Here is a 20,666-nt window from a genome sequence, read left to right as displayed (position 1 = left end):
ACTCTAGAATGATCAAATATTTAAAGGATGACTTCATATAAGTTAATCACAAATTCGTGTACTATCTCGCGCCTCGATATGGTCAAATAGAACCTCCGTCCCAGCACATAGCTTCGTGATGTGGCTTCAATATATCTTGATCGTTATCGTGTTATCAGTGAGCGTGCCTTGGCGGTCATCGGGGATCGATCGCGTATTCAATATCACTGCCGTGTGGGCCCCGAATAAGATAAAACAATGCGATAAGTCAAATTTCTGGTATTAACACTGACCGAATTTTCTTTGTTATGAAACATTTGAAGGTTATCGTATTCGCGATAGACAAAAGTTGTATAGACAAAAATATACAGTGTAAGAGTTAGGAGCTTCCAAAAATTGTATGGAATTATTTTTTCAATTATTAACAAATCGAAAAAACTTGACCTACCCAGTATTTAATTGAATTCAGTTATTATCACTATCAGTGATCGTTAATTTTCCAGCAATTTTGGTGCAGCATAGTAAAAATAAAGGATTTTCTTCAATTTTTTTCTAGGGAGAGGATTGGTTAAGGTTAATATTACTGTTATTAACCCTAATTATCTATTCCACCTACAGTAGGGCATACAGATGCTTTTAACCAACAATGCTGCACCAAAATTGCTGGAAAATTAACGATCACTGGTTATATATTATAAACTAATTTAATTGCCCGGAATTTAAGACAAGTGTTTATTTTTCTTTCTTATGTAGGTACATATATAGTTTGAAAGTATATTTTATAATTTGGAAACTAAGGCATTTTTTAAATAAAATAAAGTACTTAATAGTCTTTTATTTCGGTACTTACCAATACGATATTAGTTTAATTTTAACGAGCCATGAATTTTTTTCAGATTAAGTATATCTAATAATTAGTTAATGACAGGGGGGGATAATTTTTTCTTTAAAAATAATTTCATGAATTTTGTAACAAAGGCAAATAAATATAACGAGATGGTAATGAGGACTTTTTTAAACACTTGAAATTATATATTTTTTTAAAGCTAAATAAATGTAGTAAGGTGTAATAACCGCAGGTGGAGAGTGCAGTGCACCCCAGCAAAGGTCAGAGTTAAGGTTAAAGTTGATGTCGGATGGGCGTTGCATCGGCGTCAGCGACGCTGGGCGGGCGGTGCAGGACACCTGAGGGTGAGATGAGGGCGGGCGCGGCGCGCGGGCGGCGGGGCGCACGCTGCAGATTCACTTTCGTCCGGCCGCGACCGCCTGCCAGTGAGAGAAAGTTGCCCGCGGCGAGCGGACGAGTCTCGCGTTCGCGGCGCTCGCTGCACCGCACGCACGATACGAGTACGCGCCCGGCGCCGGCTTGCAACATTCCCGCCCTTGCATTTGATGCTTAATAAACAAATAAAAAATGACTTCAGTACTTTTCGTGCTCATGAATTGTTGATGAAGAATGTGTAGAATCTTTTTATGACTGTTTTAAAGTTTTAAGACAGAGACTTACCAAAATTAATTAAGGAACAATGCAGTGTTATCCGAAGATGTCGCCTAAGCGCGAGCCTATGGACAATGGTTATGAGCCGGAGATGCTGCCCGGCGTGAGAAGGCTGGAGCTGCCGGCACCTCCTGGGAAGGAGTTCCGCGCGCCGGTTCTTATGCCAGCGCCCACGCACTCGGTGATCCAGTGCATGCGCCCGCCGCCGCCGCCGCCCCCGCCGCAGCCGAGGCTCCACAAGCCGCCGTCCTTCGAGGAACCTTCCAGCTCCATTCCCGATCTAGGTAAGTAGAGACCTACTACTATGTATCGCAATGAGGAAGTCACGTTGGACCTAGGTCAATAGGCACATGGTCGCAGACCAGTGGCAGACGTGTTATGCGCATTAACTGTCACTCTTACTTGACACTAGGTACCTATCACTACGTACTCACTAGTTTGTAGAAGTAACTGAGGTCATACAAATTCACCCTTACTGAATTTGGAGATGTTTTTAATGTGGGTAGTTAAAATAATTGTAATAAAATACGAAATTATTCCAACAATGTTTAAGGGCAGATTTTTTCATTATAAGTAAGTATCTAATATTGCTTTGACTTTTACAAAACAATTTCATAAAGGTGCGTGATCTAAATCACCAACCCTTAACTACTATCGGCTTACCTACTTTTGAGAAGAAGAGCTAACCTCAGTAGAAATCACCAGTTTTATGAATGTTAATGAGCCGCAAATGGTGTTTTCAGTGGCTTAAGACATTGGAAGATGTAATTACTTGCTTGAAAAGCCGCAATCGGACTCCCAAAGAGCCGCATGCGTCTCGCGAGCCGCGGTTTGTCGACCCCTACTAGGCCTACTAGGCCAAGGGCCCGTGACATAGAGATGGTGTCTGTTAGGGATTGCAGAACCGGTACTATTTAAAAGAACCGGGATTTTCGGTACCGGGCAAAAATGGAACCGGGATTTCCCGGTATTTTCGGTACTTTCGGTACTGCCTTCAAAAATCAGTTTTCACATCAATTTTCAGTAAAAAAAGCGTAAAACGACCACGACTCTTTCTTAAAACAATAAAAAAGTAGCACAGTGAAGGTACACATTTTTTTTGTACCATAATATGTGTCTTTAAGTCACACAATCATTAATATAATTTGTTTCTTTTTCCTAAGCTACATGATATTTTTACTATCTTTGATTGGCAAAAACTGAATTGTGGTTCAGTAATATCATCATTTTTTTTAAATATGTAAGACGTTTTGTGAAAAGGATGAAAAAAAATTGATAATTTTCGCATGCGTTCAAAATGGGCTGTGAACCTTCGAACATATAATAACAGAACTATCAATACGACCAATCAAGAAATTATTCAGCCAGAATTATTAATTCATTTAAAATATCATTATCAAATGTGAGTTTCTTATACCGTGTTTGAATGTGAATTAAAAGTAGTATTTTATTAATTACAAAATTGTCTCTATTTTTGCTTCTAGTTAGTATACAAATATGAAATAACTAATTATTCGTATAAAATTATTTATTGTACAAACATTTATGCCCTTAACTTAAAGTATCAAATTACGCACTTTTATATTGTCGGCATTGTCAAACCCATTGATTTTTTAAATTTATTTTAATGTAGTGGTCAGCCGTAAAAGTATTACCATCAGCCTTAGATTGATAAAATATATTTATTTTCTTTATAAAACATGATATTTCATGCTAAGTAACAGAAAGCAGTCAAATATTGTACCGGAAATTTTAGTCCTAAAAATCCCGGGAGTACCGGGATTTTAATTTTGAAATCCCGGTTCTTTGCTTGGCTCTAAATCCCGGGAATTCCCGGTACTTTCGGTACCGGTATTTCCCGGGAGCAAACCCTAGTGTCTGTGCTCTAATAATTAGATGTACAAGAGCCAGATTCAAAAATATTAAACCTTCCTTAAATATTATATGGGTTTAATTTTCTTAAAATAATAATTTGTTGACTTTTAGAATAAAATATACACTTCATTGTTCCGGTCATGTGACCCCTATTTCCAAGATCGATTTTTACGCGCATTTTGTGTAGGATATAGGAGGTCCCATTGGCAATTCCACCAATTTTATTAGTCGGCGAAACAGCGCGCGGGAAAATTACGTTCATGCATATGGGACATTTTTGATCCTTTTGTTTTTGCGCGTTTTATGGTCTTAAAATTGAAAATAATAATAATTAGGATCCACCAAGTATCAATTCGTCCAACCAATAAAAAAAGTCAAATATTACCTTAACAATGTTAATGGTTAATAGTTGATTAAATCATAACTAGAGCACATCAAGATCTAACCGCCAAATGTCTGACGTGTTAGAAGATCCTATTTCAGGACTTCCCGCCGAGCGCAGAGGCTTCTCCTGAACACTAGGTCACCGTTTCAGGGTCACTATCATACGCTCATAATAAGAACAATTTTACTCTGCATTGACTGAGGATTTCTACTTCCTACTTCGGAAAATTGTAACAAAGCGGCAACAGCTAGCAGTAATTTCCGGGTGATGACGCGTTACGAAGGTCGTATTTATCAAACCACATAGTATTGTTGCAATGCATCGGCAATATGGCATAGAAATAATGCAATTATGAGCACTGGGGAGTGGGGCATATATTGTATTTGCATAATAAAAATACGCACATGATAGGTACATATTTTTATCTGTCGGATGATAAAATGCAGAAGTCTTTAATATTTTAGCAGCAGATCACGCTATTCAATGAAATATAGCAGATTTGAACGAACGAACGCGTGCATTCAAATTGTAATTTAAGACAAAACGTCTTGATCGCCGACTAGTCGGGAAAGCCGACTATCCGGCCCCTCATTTGTAGTCGGCGATTAGTCGATGACTAGTCGGCAAAAATGGCCGATTAGTCGGCAGTTATATAAGTGACAGAAAAACAGGACAAAAGGAAATAAACAGCAAATATTTTCATAAACTTTTCACCTATTTTACCCAGATTCCTATTTAGGGTACTTACGAAAACTGTTGTTCAAAATATTGACCGTGTGGTCGCTATCTTATGTCCGGTTGTCCGGTCGACGTATGAAATATAGCCTTAGGATTTTTTTATTTATTTTATTTAATTTTTTAGCATTACTATAATATGATAAATAGCGCGAACGATTGTTGTTTAGTGCATCTGAATAGAACTTAAACCAAATTAATGATCTGGCCGACTAGCCGACTAGTCGGCCGACTAATCGGCGAATCGGCCATCCGAGCGCCTAGTCGGCTAGTCGGCCAAGTCAATAGTCGGTACATCACTACTTGATATATTGATAATCTCGAGAAGCACGCGAATACTTTCGTAACACATTATAACACACGTGACCTACCTGTTGAAAGTAATCCTGTTAACTTTATTTTCGCGGACGGCAAGATTAGATAAATATGGCAAGGTCACAGCGACGTGTGTTGATGACGCGTCGGTGTCATTGAGGTCAATGTGACATTGGGCAAAATAATAGTCGGTGCTTATCTGACAATGTCAGCGGCGCGGGCGCAACGCAGGTGCGGGACCCCTGCACCCTGCTTGTTTGCGAGCCCTGCACTGCATATCACCGTATCATTGTTATGACACTAAGTTGTCCGCTGAGTCACGTGCCGGTTATTTTGATTAAGTACCACCACCAACAATATGGATCAAAATGACCGACCGACCGGTCTGCATCGTACCGGTAGCATATCGTGTCTATATCCGTCTAGCACTTATGTGGTCTGATAAATAAATCTAAATATCTAGGTGAAAAGCATAAAAAAATTTGAAAATGCGCGTTTTCCCAGAGATAAGACCTAGCTAGATCGATTTTTCGCCCCCAAAAACCCCCATATAGCAAATTTAATCGAAATCGTTAGAGCCGTTTCCGAGATCCCCGAAATATATATATATATAAACAAGAATTGCTCGTTTAAAGGTATTAGATAGATTAGATAACTGACAAATGCTTTATAACACTATCCTTATAAGAAATAATCTAGAGGTATTGAAATGAAATAATTATGAAAGGTAATTTTCAAAGCCAGAGTTTAAGGTGTGCGTGTGTGTGCATATTTTTGTGATACAGAATTTAACTTATATGGGCAGAAAAGTAGAGTAAAATAGCATAAATCAAAATTATGAAATTAATAATAATATATGTTCCACGTGTAGTATCTACTAATGATTTATTAGAATGAGTACGCAGAATCACGGTAGGTATAATTCTTTATTTTTTAATTAAAACAAATCTAATGTTTCCTTGCTAAAGACACATAAGAACGTAATTAAAAGTTGCTACCTATTGTTTTACCTTGATGTGCGGAATGTGATACAGATTATAAGATAAGATTTTATTGATTCTAGCCGTTCTGGCGTGGCCATGGACTCGCTATTTGCCAAAATTGCGTTTCCAAACTTATACACATCCTTATCACAGTAATTTTCGCTTATGCAAGGACGAGGACACGAATATATACGTTTCAACATAATTCTCTCTATACCGTAAAATGGGGTGAGTAGGGTTCGCAGGGAGAGTTGGGTTATGAATGGGGAGAGAAGGGATTAGATGGGATTTTAAGGCTACTGCTACAAAAATAATGTATTTCAATTTTAAATGGAGCTATAGTAATACTCATAATGATCCAACAATCTTCCAAAATCACCTTTGTATGAAATGCTATCTCACCCCAATTACGAGGGACTACGGGGTGAGGTGGGATTTCCTGTTTATCGTCAAAGTTGAAATGGAACTAGTACCCAAAATAAAACAAACTAAAATACAAACGTCCGGAACACTTATTATATATGTCGGCGGCCGATCGTAAGATCATGCAGATCGTAATGTTTCTGTGTAATGTTTTGACGATTGTGACATTAAACCAATATATAGGTAGGATAGGTTCGTTAGGTTGCTTTAGATGCCCGAAGGGCAAACTGCCCAGAAATAGGAGCCCCGCGTGGCGGGGCTCCGTCGACTCAGAGAACGGGTCAAAGATTTTCACGTTTCACGATATGCCTAGGAATTTCACGTTAGATATCAAGATAGTACTTGTTATATATTGTTTCGAGCGGGTGATGGGAGTAGATGTCAAACACCTTATGTGTGCTAGTATATGAACATTCTGAACGTTTATTCTCTAAATGCCTATTGTTTTATACACGTTAGGTTGCACTGACACAAGCAATATGCGTTTATGTCGCAGTAAACCAAAGCGTTACTGCTAAACACTAAAAGTGGACATTTACCACATTACACACGATATGCCTGATCTTACGATCGGCCGCAGACATATACACCATTCAGTTTGCATAATGTAAAAATAAAATGTTATCGAGGTTTGATTGTCAGTTTTGTCCCTACTCACCCCATTTTACGGTAGTAAATATTATTTCTATGTATGTGTTATCATTATCAACGTAACCTTCTGTAAGAGCAAATTACTTCCTACTGATACGCGATACGTGATTATGTTTCAAGCTAACTGACTATTTACGTAGGTATATAATCGCTTTTGCTCTTCCTGATAGCTAGGTTTGTATTTATATAATATCTAATATTAGGTAGATGCAGATAACCTATTACTTAACTTACTTATGTTTGGCATATTATCTTCAACTTCATGCTAGTGTTTGTGCATGTATCTATGTTGTCTCAGTAGCAAGATTCAGTTTTAGTCAATAGGGTTAAAAAAAGTCTAAAGTTTTTAGTAGCTCATGGGAACTTACTCTAATTAAACATCTTAAAACATGGAAATCCCTGAAAATTAAAAAAATAAATAAAGTAGGTACCTAAGTAGGTAAGGAAATATTCTTTATTGCACCAATAATCATAAATTTCAGATACATGTAAAATTACAAAGGAAATTTAACAGACAATAGAACCAGGTAACAAAAGGCAGTCTTATCGCTAAAAAAGCGATCTCTTCCAGACAACCCTAGGGTAGCAGGAAATGTAGAACTCATACAAAAGTCAACAGGTGGTGCAAGGAGCTAAATGTGGAGACTATTAAACACAAACACAAAAAATTGTGACATTTTATGTGTTAAGTAGTTAGGTAGCAACAGATTTTCACCTACATACCAAACGTTCTAATTATTTCATTACCTATATACAGGATGCTTCCTGTAACAGGAGCAATAAATTAAACTGTAGGCTGTACTCCTCAAACTGACCAACATTTGTTCAGCAACTTTTGAAAATAACTCATGTTTTGATTTTTATTACACTTTAAAGTTTATTCTAAGACGCAAAGTATTGCAAATTTTGTTATGTTTAAAGCGTGACAAGCAACGTCAAACACACTGATGTCAGCGTACATTGAAGGCAATATTTATTTTGTATGAAAAAGAGGAAGTCTAAAGGATTCATAATTTTTAAAAGTTGCTGAAGTTGGTCAGTTTGAGGAGTACAGCCTTTAGTTTAATTTATTGCTCCTGTTACAGGAAACATCCTGTATATACTTAATGTCGACTCGGAAAACAATGTTGAGATGGCTCTATGCTATCGAGGTGCGAATAAACTAGTCAAGCCAGTACTAGTACTAGTACACATAATGGACGATTGAGTACAGGGAAGTGCTCGCAGCAACCTTGGCGGAGGTCACGGCGCGTCACTCGCGACACATAAATTGTTACATAACATAGGTACCTAATCTACTTATAACTAAGTGGATGAAACTGTATTTCCCAGAAAGCGACATTTTTCCAACTTGTTTTGTCCCTAAAATGCTTTTAACCGTTGGTATGGAAACAAGTGAAATTCGGAAAGGTCTATCCATCGCCCCCTTTGCCCGCTCACCCCCTCGTAACCTACGGGGGTCAGGGCCGATCGTTGTATATTTTCGGAACACGTGTCTCATCTCATCTGACGCTCTCAATGATGATAAAATTAAAATAGTAGGGGTTTGTGGATATATGCAGCATGATAGGTACATTATTATTAGGACGTCAAATATATGATTTGTTGGGTGTCTTTCTAATAAGTATATAATAACATAATAATCCCAAATAAAATAGGAGCAGGAGACATATTGAATTAATTTTCTTTTGATATTTTCAAAAGCTGTTTATAGCGTAAAATATATAAAGCCAAATTACAATACAACGAAATAACTGCATGTATGCCCGGAAAAGTAATGCAAGCAGATTCATACTGACTGATCAAGACTAATAGAAATAAAAACGTGGAGGCGTATTTCAATATGTTGTTTTGATATTGATTTGACATCAGCGCATCCCGCTCGCTTATAAATTGCTACAAGCGAGGTGCGCAAAGGCTAGCCTCAAATCAAGTTCATATTTTTAAAAAGGGAATAGGTACGCCTGCCTTCTGTGATTTATATCACTCCATCGTCTCACCATGAGATTTGCGCAGTAAACGTGAAATAGGTAGATACATACGGATGAAACTCAATGACGATAGATGTATATTTATACGGAGAATAACTAGGTATGTACTTCTTTTCAACGTGGAAAACGTAATGACTCGTAGCGAAGGTCGCTGATAAGAAATCCGCAATGTAACATTGCTTTATGCTATTGCTTTTACGCAATAAAATCATAACAAAGAAAAAAATGTGGCCATACACAGATGAGAATTGGAAAGACTTCAGCGACAACAAAAAATATTGTTTATAGCAAATTTACAACTCGTACAGGTTTTTGCTACCAATGACATGGGAAGCACGATATTATACGCATAGGTAATAATCTTTAATAGAAAAAAACCGACTTCTCTAACTACTAGCCTGGACCCACTTAACGGCGCTTATACTTTATTTGGTAATATGTACCCATCAAAAACATTACATGTAAAAAGGTGCCAGTCTCGCACCGCTTTTACTACAAAAAAGTTTTGAGATATAATGTGAAACCAAGTCGGTTATTTTAATCAGTGCCAGGGGGTGTTAAAACCGTATCAATAAGATAATAAAATAAATAAATAATAATAAAATAACTTTATTTAGCATCATTTAGCTCATAACTGCTTACAAATAATAAGTGATACAAGAGAATCTAGATATCTTTAATTTGTAATACGTATAATGACTTGGCCATACATTTTATGGTAATCATAGTGGTTTATTTAGTTTAGGTATGATAGTGGTTTTCCGGGTCAAGGTCCGGGTCCGTGTCCGGATCCGAGTCCGGGTCCGAGTCCGAGTACGGGTCCGAGTCCGGAGTCCGGGGCCCAGTCCAAGTTAAAATCGAAATTCAAAATCACAAAACGTGTACTATGCGTCGTTGAAGAGTTCTGTTCTGATCATCATCAGCAGTTCCACTTCATCAAATGCCACAGTTTGTAATGTAAATGCTTGATTTTCTGATGAAAATATATAAAATTCTATACGTATGCCTTTAAGATTTGAGGAGTTCCCTCGATTCCTCATGGATCCCATCATCAGAACTGGGTTTTGACAAAAACGGGACCAATCTGTATGCATATACATACAATCACAAAAAAAAAATTCAAAATCGGTCCAGTAATGACGGAGATATGGAGTAACAAACAAAAAAAAAAAAAAACATACAACCGAATTGATAACCTCCTTTTAGATTTGGAAGTCGGTTAAAAATAATATCCCGGGTAAAAAAAATACGTAGGTATTCATACAAAAAATGTATTTCCTGTAGACAACAATTCAATTTAGATAATAAATGTACGTACAACGTAGTTTAGTTATTATAATAGGTGATCGAAATTAGTTGTTATTATTTTGAATATTTTCAAGTTTGAGTTGGCTTTTCTGATATAGTAATAATATGATAAGAAATCCTGTTTATACCTAAGTCCAATAAAAAAATTCTTTATAGCCCTTAACTATGGCGATATTTACATAAAATATGCTAAATCCCTGTACATAGATATGACCCAGGCATGTCTTAAATATATTTTAATGATTACTACCCTAATTACCTGAGACAATCTTTCTGACATGTAGTTTACACAAACGAAAACATTATTCCCGGAAAGCACTCAAAGTGCACTGCTAAATAAATCATTTCCACTGTAGGTGCCTAATTCCATATCGGAAGCAATCACAGCAGAGATGTGTTCATGACCCACCGCCACAGCGCAGAGCTCGCGTTGCCATGGCCACGGGCGATCGATGGCTCCCGGCTCCCGGGTGCATCAGGACCTTGAGCGCGAGCAGGTTGAAGGTTAGAATATTCACGGTTAGAGGGCTTGCCCGGGCAACGTTTGTTCTAACATTCAGCTAGAATTATTTATTGTTAGTGGAAAATGTGCTGCGTATGTTTCAGAGTGTCAGCAGCATATTTTAGATCAAAACATTAGCATGTTGATTATTGTTGTTACAATTTTTGTGTCCCGTTTTTAGGGTTCCGCATCCAAAGGGTAAAAATGGGAGCCTATTACTAAGACTCCACTGTCGGTGTCTGTCAGTCTGTCTGTATGTCTATCCTTCTGTCTGCACGTCTGTCTGTCACCAGGCTGTATCTCATGAACCGTAATAGCTAGCCGCTAGACGGTTGAAATTTTCACAGATGACGAATTTCTGTTGCCGCTATAACAACAATTACTAAAAACAGAATAAAATAAATATTTAAGATGGGCTCCCGTACAACAAACGTGTTGTTTTTTTTTGCCTTTTTTTGCGTAATGGTACGGAACCCTCCGTGCGCGAGTCCGACTCGCACTTGGCCTATTTTTTTACACCGTAGGTGCGGTTGGATTTTTAGGTGTCCGAACTTCGAATGTTGCTTAAGGTGGTTCGATTTTCATACAAAATTCAATCGACTTTCATTAAGTAATTACACACTATTACTACATAAATATTTCCGCATTTATCTTCTTTCGAATATTCATTTTCGCTAAATGAATAGGAAAACAATATTTCATACAGAAATCATGCAAAAATCATAGTTAACTTTTCATCAATTTTACGCTTGGAGGATATAATCAAACGGAGACGCCATGCCTGTAATTTTCTGTACAAAACAGTCTGCCGATTTTTGCGGGGGAGGGGAACGTCAAATGTATGCGTAACGTAAAAATAGCCATGTCAGATAAACGTCAGTCCATACATTGTGTATGACCGTAGGCCGCCTATTTTCGACAGAGGGGAAAGCCTGTTAATGGCTACTCCGTTTAGTTGTATCCTCCAAGATTTTACGTATGTGTGCGTCACAAATGTCGTGTACGGATACATTTGCGACGTTGCCATACCATTTCCGACGTTGCCGGGCTGACCACGGCGTGAATTTGAAGTGCCGTCATGTTTAGTGCAATTTTGTTGACGTACCCGATTTTGTTGAATAAGTACCCGAAGTTCGTCAGCTTAGCTAAGAACTATCATGGCGCGTTTTGTAAACAGTCGCTTTTTTGCTTACAAACGGAAGGTTCCCGGTTCAAACCCCAGTCATTGTATGCTGGGACATAACTTTTTGTAATTTTTTTTAAACCTAAATTTCGTGTTGTTTTTTATTTTTATTTAATTTTTCTTATTTTCAAAAATCGATGGATTAAATATGGGCTAAGCGTATTCGTTTAATTTTTACAAAGATAATTAGAAATTATACTCTACCTAATCTCTTTGATTTTTACAATCAGGACATCCTCACAGCAATAAAAAAGAAATGTATAACATTTCCTGTGGTTGAAAATAATAGAATTTTGTCTATGAATGAAAAACACAATTATTACTAGTTACTAAAGTCTATTTTTTTATTCGGTAGACTGAAATGACAGTTAATAGTATGAACATGAAATGTCATTTCATACTATTAACTGTCATTTCAGTCTACCGAATAAAAAAATAGACTTTACCAGGTATGTAAAAAAGGTATAACTTGATTATAACTTTATTAGAATCCATATTGTTGCATCATCTTTCTTCCTATTACATTAGATATTTTTTTCTATCATGATTCATGATATTATATTTCTTTCAGGTACAGGGACTACTACGGATAACAAATATGAAAAAATGTACTGTAGGTACTAGAATTCAAAAAAAAATGTTTTCCTTTTATTTTATTTTACAATTACCTACTACTTTATTAGAGGCTGGGCAGTAAGGGACTGCTTTACTTGTAGAACAAACTATTAGCGCTTTAAAAAAAACTGATACCTGACACTTACAAACTGGACTTCCTTGGGCTTATTCTATTAAGAATCGTCAGTAGGTATTCTCCATCCTAGCATAAAAAGATATCCTAAAATGTCGGTCATCACGTCAGGTTTTAGTATCAAAAATGTTTCCCAGCCTGCGTGACGTAGCGGAAACTAAAACTTCTATACAAATATTTGGGACATAGTTTTTATATTAGCTTCAGGATTCAACAAGAATATGCTAGTGATTCTGAGTTGGAAGAACCCAAAAAGATCATAATCTGTGAAAATCAGGTATTGTTTTTTTTTTTAAAACGTTGATAATGTAATTTATTGATAATAGCTACCCGCCCCGGCTTCGCACGGGTTAACAAATTATACATAAACCTTCCTCTTGAATCACTCTATCTATTAAAAAAAACCGCATCAAAATCCGTTGCGTAGTTTTAAAGATCTAAGCATACAGACAGACAGACAGAAAGCGACTTTGTTTTATACTATGCAGTAGATATGAGCGCCGATAGGCATTTAGCCGGCGGCGGCGCGCCGGTCAAAATTGGTCGGCGGCGGCGGCGAATCGGCGGCGTGGCCTTGAAACACCTTCGATTAATGAAAGAAGAATTCAAACCAAAATTTTACCGAAAAAACATGTTTTTGCTGTAAGAAAGTTATGAAATAAATGCATTTTTTATTTTCAAGGATAATTTATTGAATAATGGTACGAAAAAAAAATGATATCGTATAAACTGTGGATAAGCGGTATCGCGCGGCATCAGAGGCGGTCTTAATCTTGGCGAGGCTCTGGCCGGAAGATCTTAGCGAGGCTCTTATCTTTTGTGATAAGTTAAAAATTGCGGATTGACTGTATCAGGGAAACGTCTTGTCGACAGTCCAAAGAAAATCGAGCTCCGTCATCATTAACCAATATCAAGTCAACAAAACCGATTTATGTCAAAAAGTGAGGCCCAGCAGCGCCGAGCTCCATGTAACACCGAAGACCTTGATTTCGACGCCTTCCAATGCGAGGCTAGAGGATGAGCTGCAGGTTAGCATACATCTAAGAATCGAACGCCAAGTGTAAGCTTGGCTGACGGTCGAACGCCTGAAGCGCCGATTGCGGCGCGCTTCTGTGCGAGGCCGAGCTGCAAGAGAGCAGAGCGAGGGCGCAGGCCGATAAAGACTGAAGCCATAGTGTTAAAGATCTGGAGCTTTCCTGCGGGCGCATTCGTGCGACGCCAAAGGCCGAGCTGCAATGGAGCTAAGATCGGATAAGTACCAATGCTCAACCGTTTTAAAACAGGCCGAAAGTTGAGCTCCAAACAGGGCCAAAAACTTGCAGGTTCAGATAGCGGCTTAATTCCATGCGAGCGATACAAGGCCAAAGATTGAGCTGCGAGAGAGCAAAGCTTGAAATTTGAACAGTGGCCAAGTTTAATTGAGACCCGATTCCGACGCCCTTCCGTGCGAAGCCAACTGCCGGACATTTGGACGTGGAAACGCTTAATATCTCAAAATTAACCCCATTTTATACCTTTTAAAGAAGTTTAACCATGCTTGCAATGGTTAAATTCGCGGTAAATGACGGATGGTTAGCTGGCAAAATTAGTTATGCATTGGATCGGTAATCCAAAGATGTGGGTTCGAGTCTCACGTTAGCCAGAGTTGATCACAGTTAATTTTTTCATTGTGATTAACATATGTCTAGTGTATATATACAATCTATAAATTGTAATGTGGAATGTTCCACAATAAAAATGGAAGGAAATCAGTATGTTTATTACAAGCATATTGATGTTAAAATTGATATTAAATAAATTCGTTTCCCCAAGACTAGTAGCGCGGTTACTAGACAGATAAGTTTGCATTTGCCTTCGATATTTTTGAATTATATGGGCCTAAAATACCTTTTGAATGCCTATAAACTATTCGAAGTGGCGCCGTTAATGATCTAAACTCGATTAAAAATATATTATCTGATTCCAAAAGTAGTAGTAAGTACCAAGGTCACGCCGATGCCACGCCGATAGCACAGCGTCGGCGGCGGCGGCGCGAAAATTTTGTCGGCGGCGGCGGCGCGCCGGCGCGGCGCTCATATCTACTATGCAGTGATAGTGATGATGATGATACTGAATATCTGGGGGAAGCGCTGGTGGCCTAGCGGAAAGAGCGTGCGACTTGCAATCCGGAGGTCGCGGGTTCTAACCCCGGCTCGTACCGTCGTACCAATGATTTTTCGGAACTTTTGTACGAAATATCATTTGATACCTATTTACCGGAACCTATTTATATACCGATACCTATTTTTCGGTGAAAGAAACCAATGTGAGGAAACCGGACTAATAAGTTTACTCTCTGGGTTGGAAGGTCAGGGCAGTCGCTTTCGTAAAAAATAGTGCCCATGCCAATTCTGGGATTAGTTGCCGAGCGGACCCCACGCGAGGAAGAAGAGATTGAATATCGCGCAAAAATGCGCGTTTTCTCACAGATCAGACCTAGCTAAGAGATCAAACCCCTTATAGCAAATTTCATCGAAATCGTTAGAGCCGTTTCTGATATCATCCAAATATATAAATAAATATATATATAATAATTGCTCGTTTAAAGGTAAGATAACACAAAAAGGACAAAAATAAACAAAAAGAAATTACCTACTCGCACGAGTCTTGAACCCCAATCCTCTTGCACGTATTTCCACGAACATACCGTAACGCTATTGCAGTATACTTACGTTGTGTGAAATTGTCTAGGTACTATAAGCATCACGGAAACACTGTTTGCATGTGTGAGTTATAGTAGGAAAAAGCATGACAGCAACACTCCGTCGACTTTAAAGGGTGGTTTTTGCACAATGAAGTATTCAATGTTTATTTTAATAGTTCAATATTTACTTAAAGAGTTCGCTAAACATACTTTTAAGTATACAAATACCAAGACCATTCCATAAAAAAATAAAATATGAAATTTTGCGAAAGTGGCACCATCTACCGAGGGTTAAGCTTTGAGTAACCTAGTCGAACCACCTTAAAATAAAAGCACTTTCTCTAATTCGGACGATTTCAAATAAAATCTAACAATACAAACGAACGTTTTGAGTAAGTATATACATCTGGTATATGATATTGATACGGTAAGAGTTTACCATCCACCATCATAGTGTCCCATAGACGCTTGCAATTTCAGAGGTGCCGTTTTTGATCCCGTATTAACCACACACACTCATTATTTTAATTTGAAATACTTGGTAAACTTGAAGAAAATGTAGGTAGATTACTTATCTTATTTTAATTATTTTACGGCCAGATGTTCAAATCTTACTTCTAAGACATAAGTTCCATTACATAGTTTGGCATACCTGACTAACACACATTTTAACGTCACTCTAACAAGTACAAATTAAAACAGAATAGGACCATTAAAATCATGACTTCATTTGTTTTTTTCCATAAACCACCGCGCAATTTAGCAATGGCTGACAAGCTCTCATCATTGTTTGTTCGATGTTCGATGCGTGTCAATGGCCGCGTGTGTAAAAATAAAGGCCCCTAAATATGGTGGCTGTCGGAGGGAGCTAGCCCACGCTTCGGCCTCGCACGTGAGCACCCAAGACCACGAAACTTGTGATGCCACGACCAGAGATGCGAAAAATACTTTATAAAAAGTATTTAAATACAAAATACAAATACTTCCTTGATAATACTATTTCAAATGCAAAATACAAAATAGTTTTTGAATTTGTATTTAAATACAAAATACGAAATAGGTATTTTCAAAATACTTTTTTAAAATACAAATACTTTTCAATAAAAGGTATTCTGAGTAGTGAATACCTAGTCTGAATTAAGAAGTATTACTCGGAATTTCCGAGTTGAAAAGACTCTCTTTATTCTTTGAAGTCAATCCCATATCTAAAGTGCAAATTTCTAGTTGCTCATATTAACCGGTAGGATGTAGGTATGAATGATGTTTTATATCGGCCAACTTTTAAAAGCATTACTTTGTAATGTTTCACAGCTAGTATAATGCCTCTCGTTAGTGTGATGAAAACGTCTCGATTGTGTTTCACCAGGGCAGAAAAGTTTGTTCTCCTCTCGTGCCTTGAAACCCTCCCAACACTCAAGATTACACTTTATGTGCGACGTTACTAAACAGATTCAACAGTTCCATGTTAAAAGAATGAGAGAGTTGCCAGGATTGTAACATCAGAAGAGATTGTAACTCCTACCTACATTACCTACCTACTATAAAGTATTTTGTATTTTGAAAATAGAAAATAGGTCCCAAAACTATTTCAAATAAAATACAAAATAGTTTTCTTCAAAAGGTATTTAAATACAAAATACAAAATAGGTATTTTGCATTTTGTATTTGCATTTTAAATACAAGTATTTCAAATAAGTCACATCTCTGGCCACGACATTATAGACTAATAGTAACTACAACGAGTACATCTATCAACAAAATTCAGGAGGCTGATTCAGATTAATCTTATTTTAGGGTTCCGTAGCCAAGTGGCAAAAAACGGAACCCTTATAGATTCGTCATGTCTGTCTGTCCGTCTGTCCGTCTGTCCGTCCGTATGTCACAGCCTCTTTTTTCCGAAACTATAAGAACTATACTGTTGAAACTGGGTAAGTAGATGTATTCTGTGAACCGCATTAAGATTTTCACACAAAAATAGAAAAAAAACAATAAATTTTGGGGGTTCCCCATACATAGAATTGAAACTCGAAAATTTAATTTTCATCAAACCCATACGTGTGGGATGTCTACCTATCCATGTATTTAAAAATGATATTGAGGTTTCTAATATCATTTTTTTCTAAAGAATAGTTTGCGCGAGAGACACTTCCAAAGTGGTAAAATGTGTGTCCCCCCCCCTGTAACTTCTAAAATAAGAGAATGATAAAAAAAATTCATGATATACTTTACCATGCAAACTTCCACCGAAAATTGGTTTGAACGAGATCTAGTAAGTACCTAGTTTTTTTAATACGTCATAAATCCCCTAAATACGGAACCCTTCATGGGCGAGTCCGACTCGCACATGGCCGCTTTTTTAAATTTTAATTTTGTTACGATACGAACACAATAGTCAGGTTATTCGACGTTTTTGCTGGGTCGAGTAAGTTCGGGGGTAAGCGCTTAGTAGGCTGCTCGAGGTAAAAATTGCTTTTCAAGTAGGTACACTCTTCTTGAAGACTTAAAATTTAGGTTGGTGACCGACACAATAAACTTTGAGACTGAAACCTAGTAAAGATATGTTTTTAAACCCACATTTTACCTCGGTATATAAAGGTTTCGACATGCCGTGGTTCAGCCAGCACGGGATTTAGAAGTCATAGTCACGAGTACAAGTGACAATGATTTTGGCTGAATTGACACATTTTGAGGTATCAGCTTACGAAGTACGTAACGTGCATGGCTGGTAACATATTATAATTCATAGGTTACATATAAATAAGCTAGATCATTCTTACAATAAAGCTATGTCCAAGACATACATTGTACAAGAATCTTTACGCGAACCGAATTATTTCAGTTTCCAGTTAAATATTCAACTTCAACTTCAAAGTTAAGTGGGCCAATTTGTCTCAATTGCCATAAGGACCTACCTATAGGATATAGAACTGTTTTCATTTACCTACTTTCGTTCCGTGATTTTACAATTAGGGCATAGTTACAAATTATTTTTGATATTTAAAAAAGTTAATTTACTTAAGCATCTGTTAATTGTTATTTCATTCTTACTTAAAAATAACATAATTGTGCGCGTGTAGAAATAATGACTAGCGATCTCACTGTGTCAGATTTATAATTGACAACCGGCAAAGTGCCTGCATAGAGTGTGTAAATCAAACAATGTTGAAGCGAAACCGCATTGCAAAAAGAGCGTGTGTTCACTTAATTGTGTGTTGACTGTAGAGCTTCACGCTTCCATGAAACCTGATTTACATTGTCCGACCTTGACCGAAGAACCTTTAGACGTCAGCGACACGGGCAAGGAATTAAATCACGTAGCCACCAAAACTTAGGCCGAGTTGACGGCACTCGTTTTATTATGCACACGGCCATAAAGAGAGTGATTTGCAAACAATGCACGCTCAGGTCCACCAAGTCCTTTTCACAGTGCGATAGTTCTAGGACCAGTAAAGGGTTGTGTGGTAAACGAACCTTCGTCACCAGGAGTGCAGAGCGCGCGAGGTGGTCGTCGTTCAGACGCCCTTGTCGCGTCACGACGCTGCAGCGCGGTCGGGTCAATGCACAGAATACCAACCCACACAGACATAATGTGGGAATGCAACGCTCATTTTATTGACTTAGTTTAGTTTTCTTGTAATAGAAAAATAAAATAAGCAACTCTGTTGTCGTAGTTAATGAACAAACACACCACACAAAGTGAATTCTGAATTACGTAGGTTTATGAATTAATTTAATGACTAAATACTATACCATAAACGTTTTTTTACCTCACCGTTTTACACGTGTGCCAAAACTTCTCTTGCTTGATTGTACCGCGTTTTTACAATATAATTATACTATAATTTCACTCAAAATAACAACTCCACAAGTTTAGTATGATAAGCATTTTGTTAGTTATTTGGGCACTTTTTATTTTAAAACCAACTGACATGACTTTCCAAACATCAAGGTCTTGCAAACGGCAGGTCGTTGTCCCAAGAGGTCAAATGAAAGAGAAACGTTTAATAATTTCACAGGATACCAGCCCGCTTGGATGTATGTACATACAAAACTTAAGGTACATTGAGGAACCCAAAAATATACACTTTACTTGCGTTATTTTTCCGTTTGTTTAATTTCGGAGGATATATCACAAAGTAGATAAACAGAAAATTGGTAAAAACACTCATTCGGCTTTTATTTCATACTCATTTTGATCGAACCGGCGATTTTGCTAACTAGCTAACAAAAGTGACTTTTTTTCTACATTATGCAATTTCATTCGATTTTTAATCTTGATGAAATTAAACTGTGTTCTTCGTTAGTGTTAGTTTACAATAAATCAACATTTTTGTTGTTTGTTTATTTATTACCTAGGTACATATTTTGATTAGGCACTAGAGGCAGTAAGTAATTTTAAATATAATATAATTAACAGTTCCCCTTAGTGTCACTACTCTAAAAAACACAAATCGAAAAATATAAAAATAAAAATTTGTTCCCAAAATAACAACTATGTTTACTTGAAAATGCATTGAGTACTTGATCAGCTTGATCCTTAAAGTACATACTAATAGGGATGGACCTATTACGATATCAAAGATATCCTTGACAGAGGACTAATACACAACACCACTGTTCACCAGTAACAAGCTAAATCAAACACCAGCTACACATCCAACCAATGGAAAATGCGTAACCACAAACACGTGCAATTCCAACGTCAGAAACGCATTAGCAACATGCACAGAATGCAGCCATCCCTCTTACACTCACTATTCACAGATATGTCTCTCGAAGTGCATGTGATTGCAGCGCGTCAATTTCTTGGCACATTCAATCTCTTCGACGGTTCAGTCGCCCTGGTAATTCTAAAGTGAAACTAACAGTTCATATCAAACACGTCACTCAACTGCAAGTTTCCCCGAGCTATATTTTTATAACTTGAGTTTATTACGCCACACGTACCAATTATATTATATGTACATACTAACAAAATAGATCGACTCTCAATTAAATGACATATTAAACTTCTTATATAAATATCTTTACCATGCTCATTTAATTAGAAAACTTGAAATAGTGATTGGTTTTATGAGGGGGCAAAGTTCTTGTTTAATCGCTCGTGCTAAATATGTATTGATACCCGAGCAAGCGAAAGATCCAAAAATTGAAACATTAGCGTAGCGAAAAGTGGAATCTTGTTGTTCAAAGTGCGAGGGTTACAAGGCTCGTGCCTTAAACAAATTTTGCCACCGAGTGAAACAACCTTTTTCACTATCCCAACGCGAGGAAAATACTAACTGTAAAACATTATTAAAAATCGACATTTAAAAGTCTATTCTACCAGCCAACATAAGGAAACAACTCAAAATTTGCATTTAATTACTTTGCCACCCTTGTGGATAAAATGCAACTTTCTCATCAG

At 37.4% G+C, this 20,666-nt stretch overlaps 1 protein-coding gene across 1 annotated transcript in view; it reads left to right on the top strand.

Moving 5' to 3' along the window:
* Window positions 1–1,326: 1,326 nt before the first annotated feature.
* The window catches only part of LOC134648825 (ecdysone-inducible protein E75), a 168,049-nt gene continuing 148,709 nt past the window's right edge, over window positions 1,327–20,666 (top strand). Inside the window, exon 1 of the mRNA XM_063503393.1 lies at window positions 1,327–1,761. Within this exon, the coding sequence (XP_063359463.1) occupies window positions 1,506–1,761 (256 nt within the window). The 5' untranslated portion in view covers window positions 1,327–1,505. The remainder of the gene's footprint in view (window positions 1,762–20,666) is intronic.

The sequence above is a fragment of the Cydia amplana genome, chromosome 6 (genome assembly GCF_948474715.1).
Source record: "Cydia amplana chromosome 6, ilCydAmpl1.1, whole genome shotgun sequence".
Lineage (NCBI taxonomy): Eukaryota > Metazoa > Arthropoda > Insecta > Lepidoptera > Tortricidae > Cydia > Cydia amplana.
Note: the sequence above shows the minus strand (reverse complement) of the source record. Positions and strands in the feature narration are given on the sequence as shown.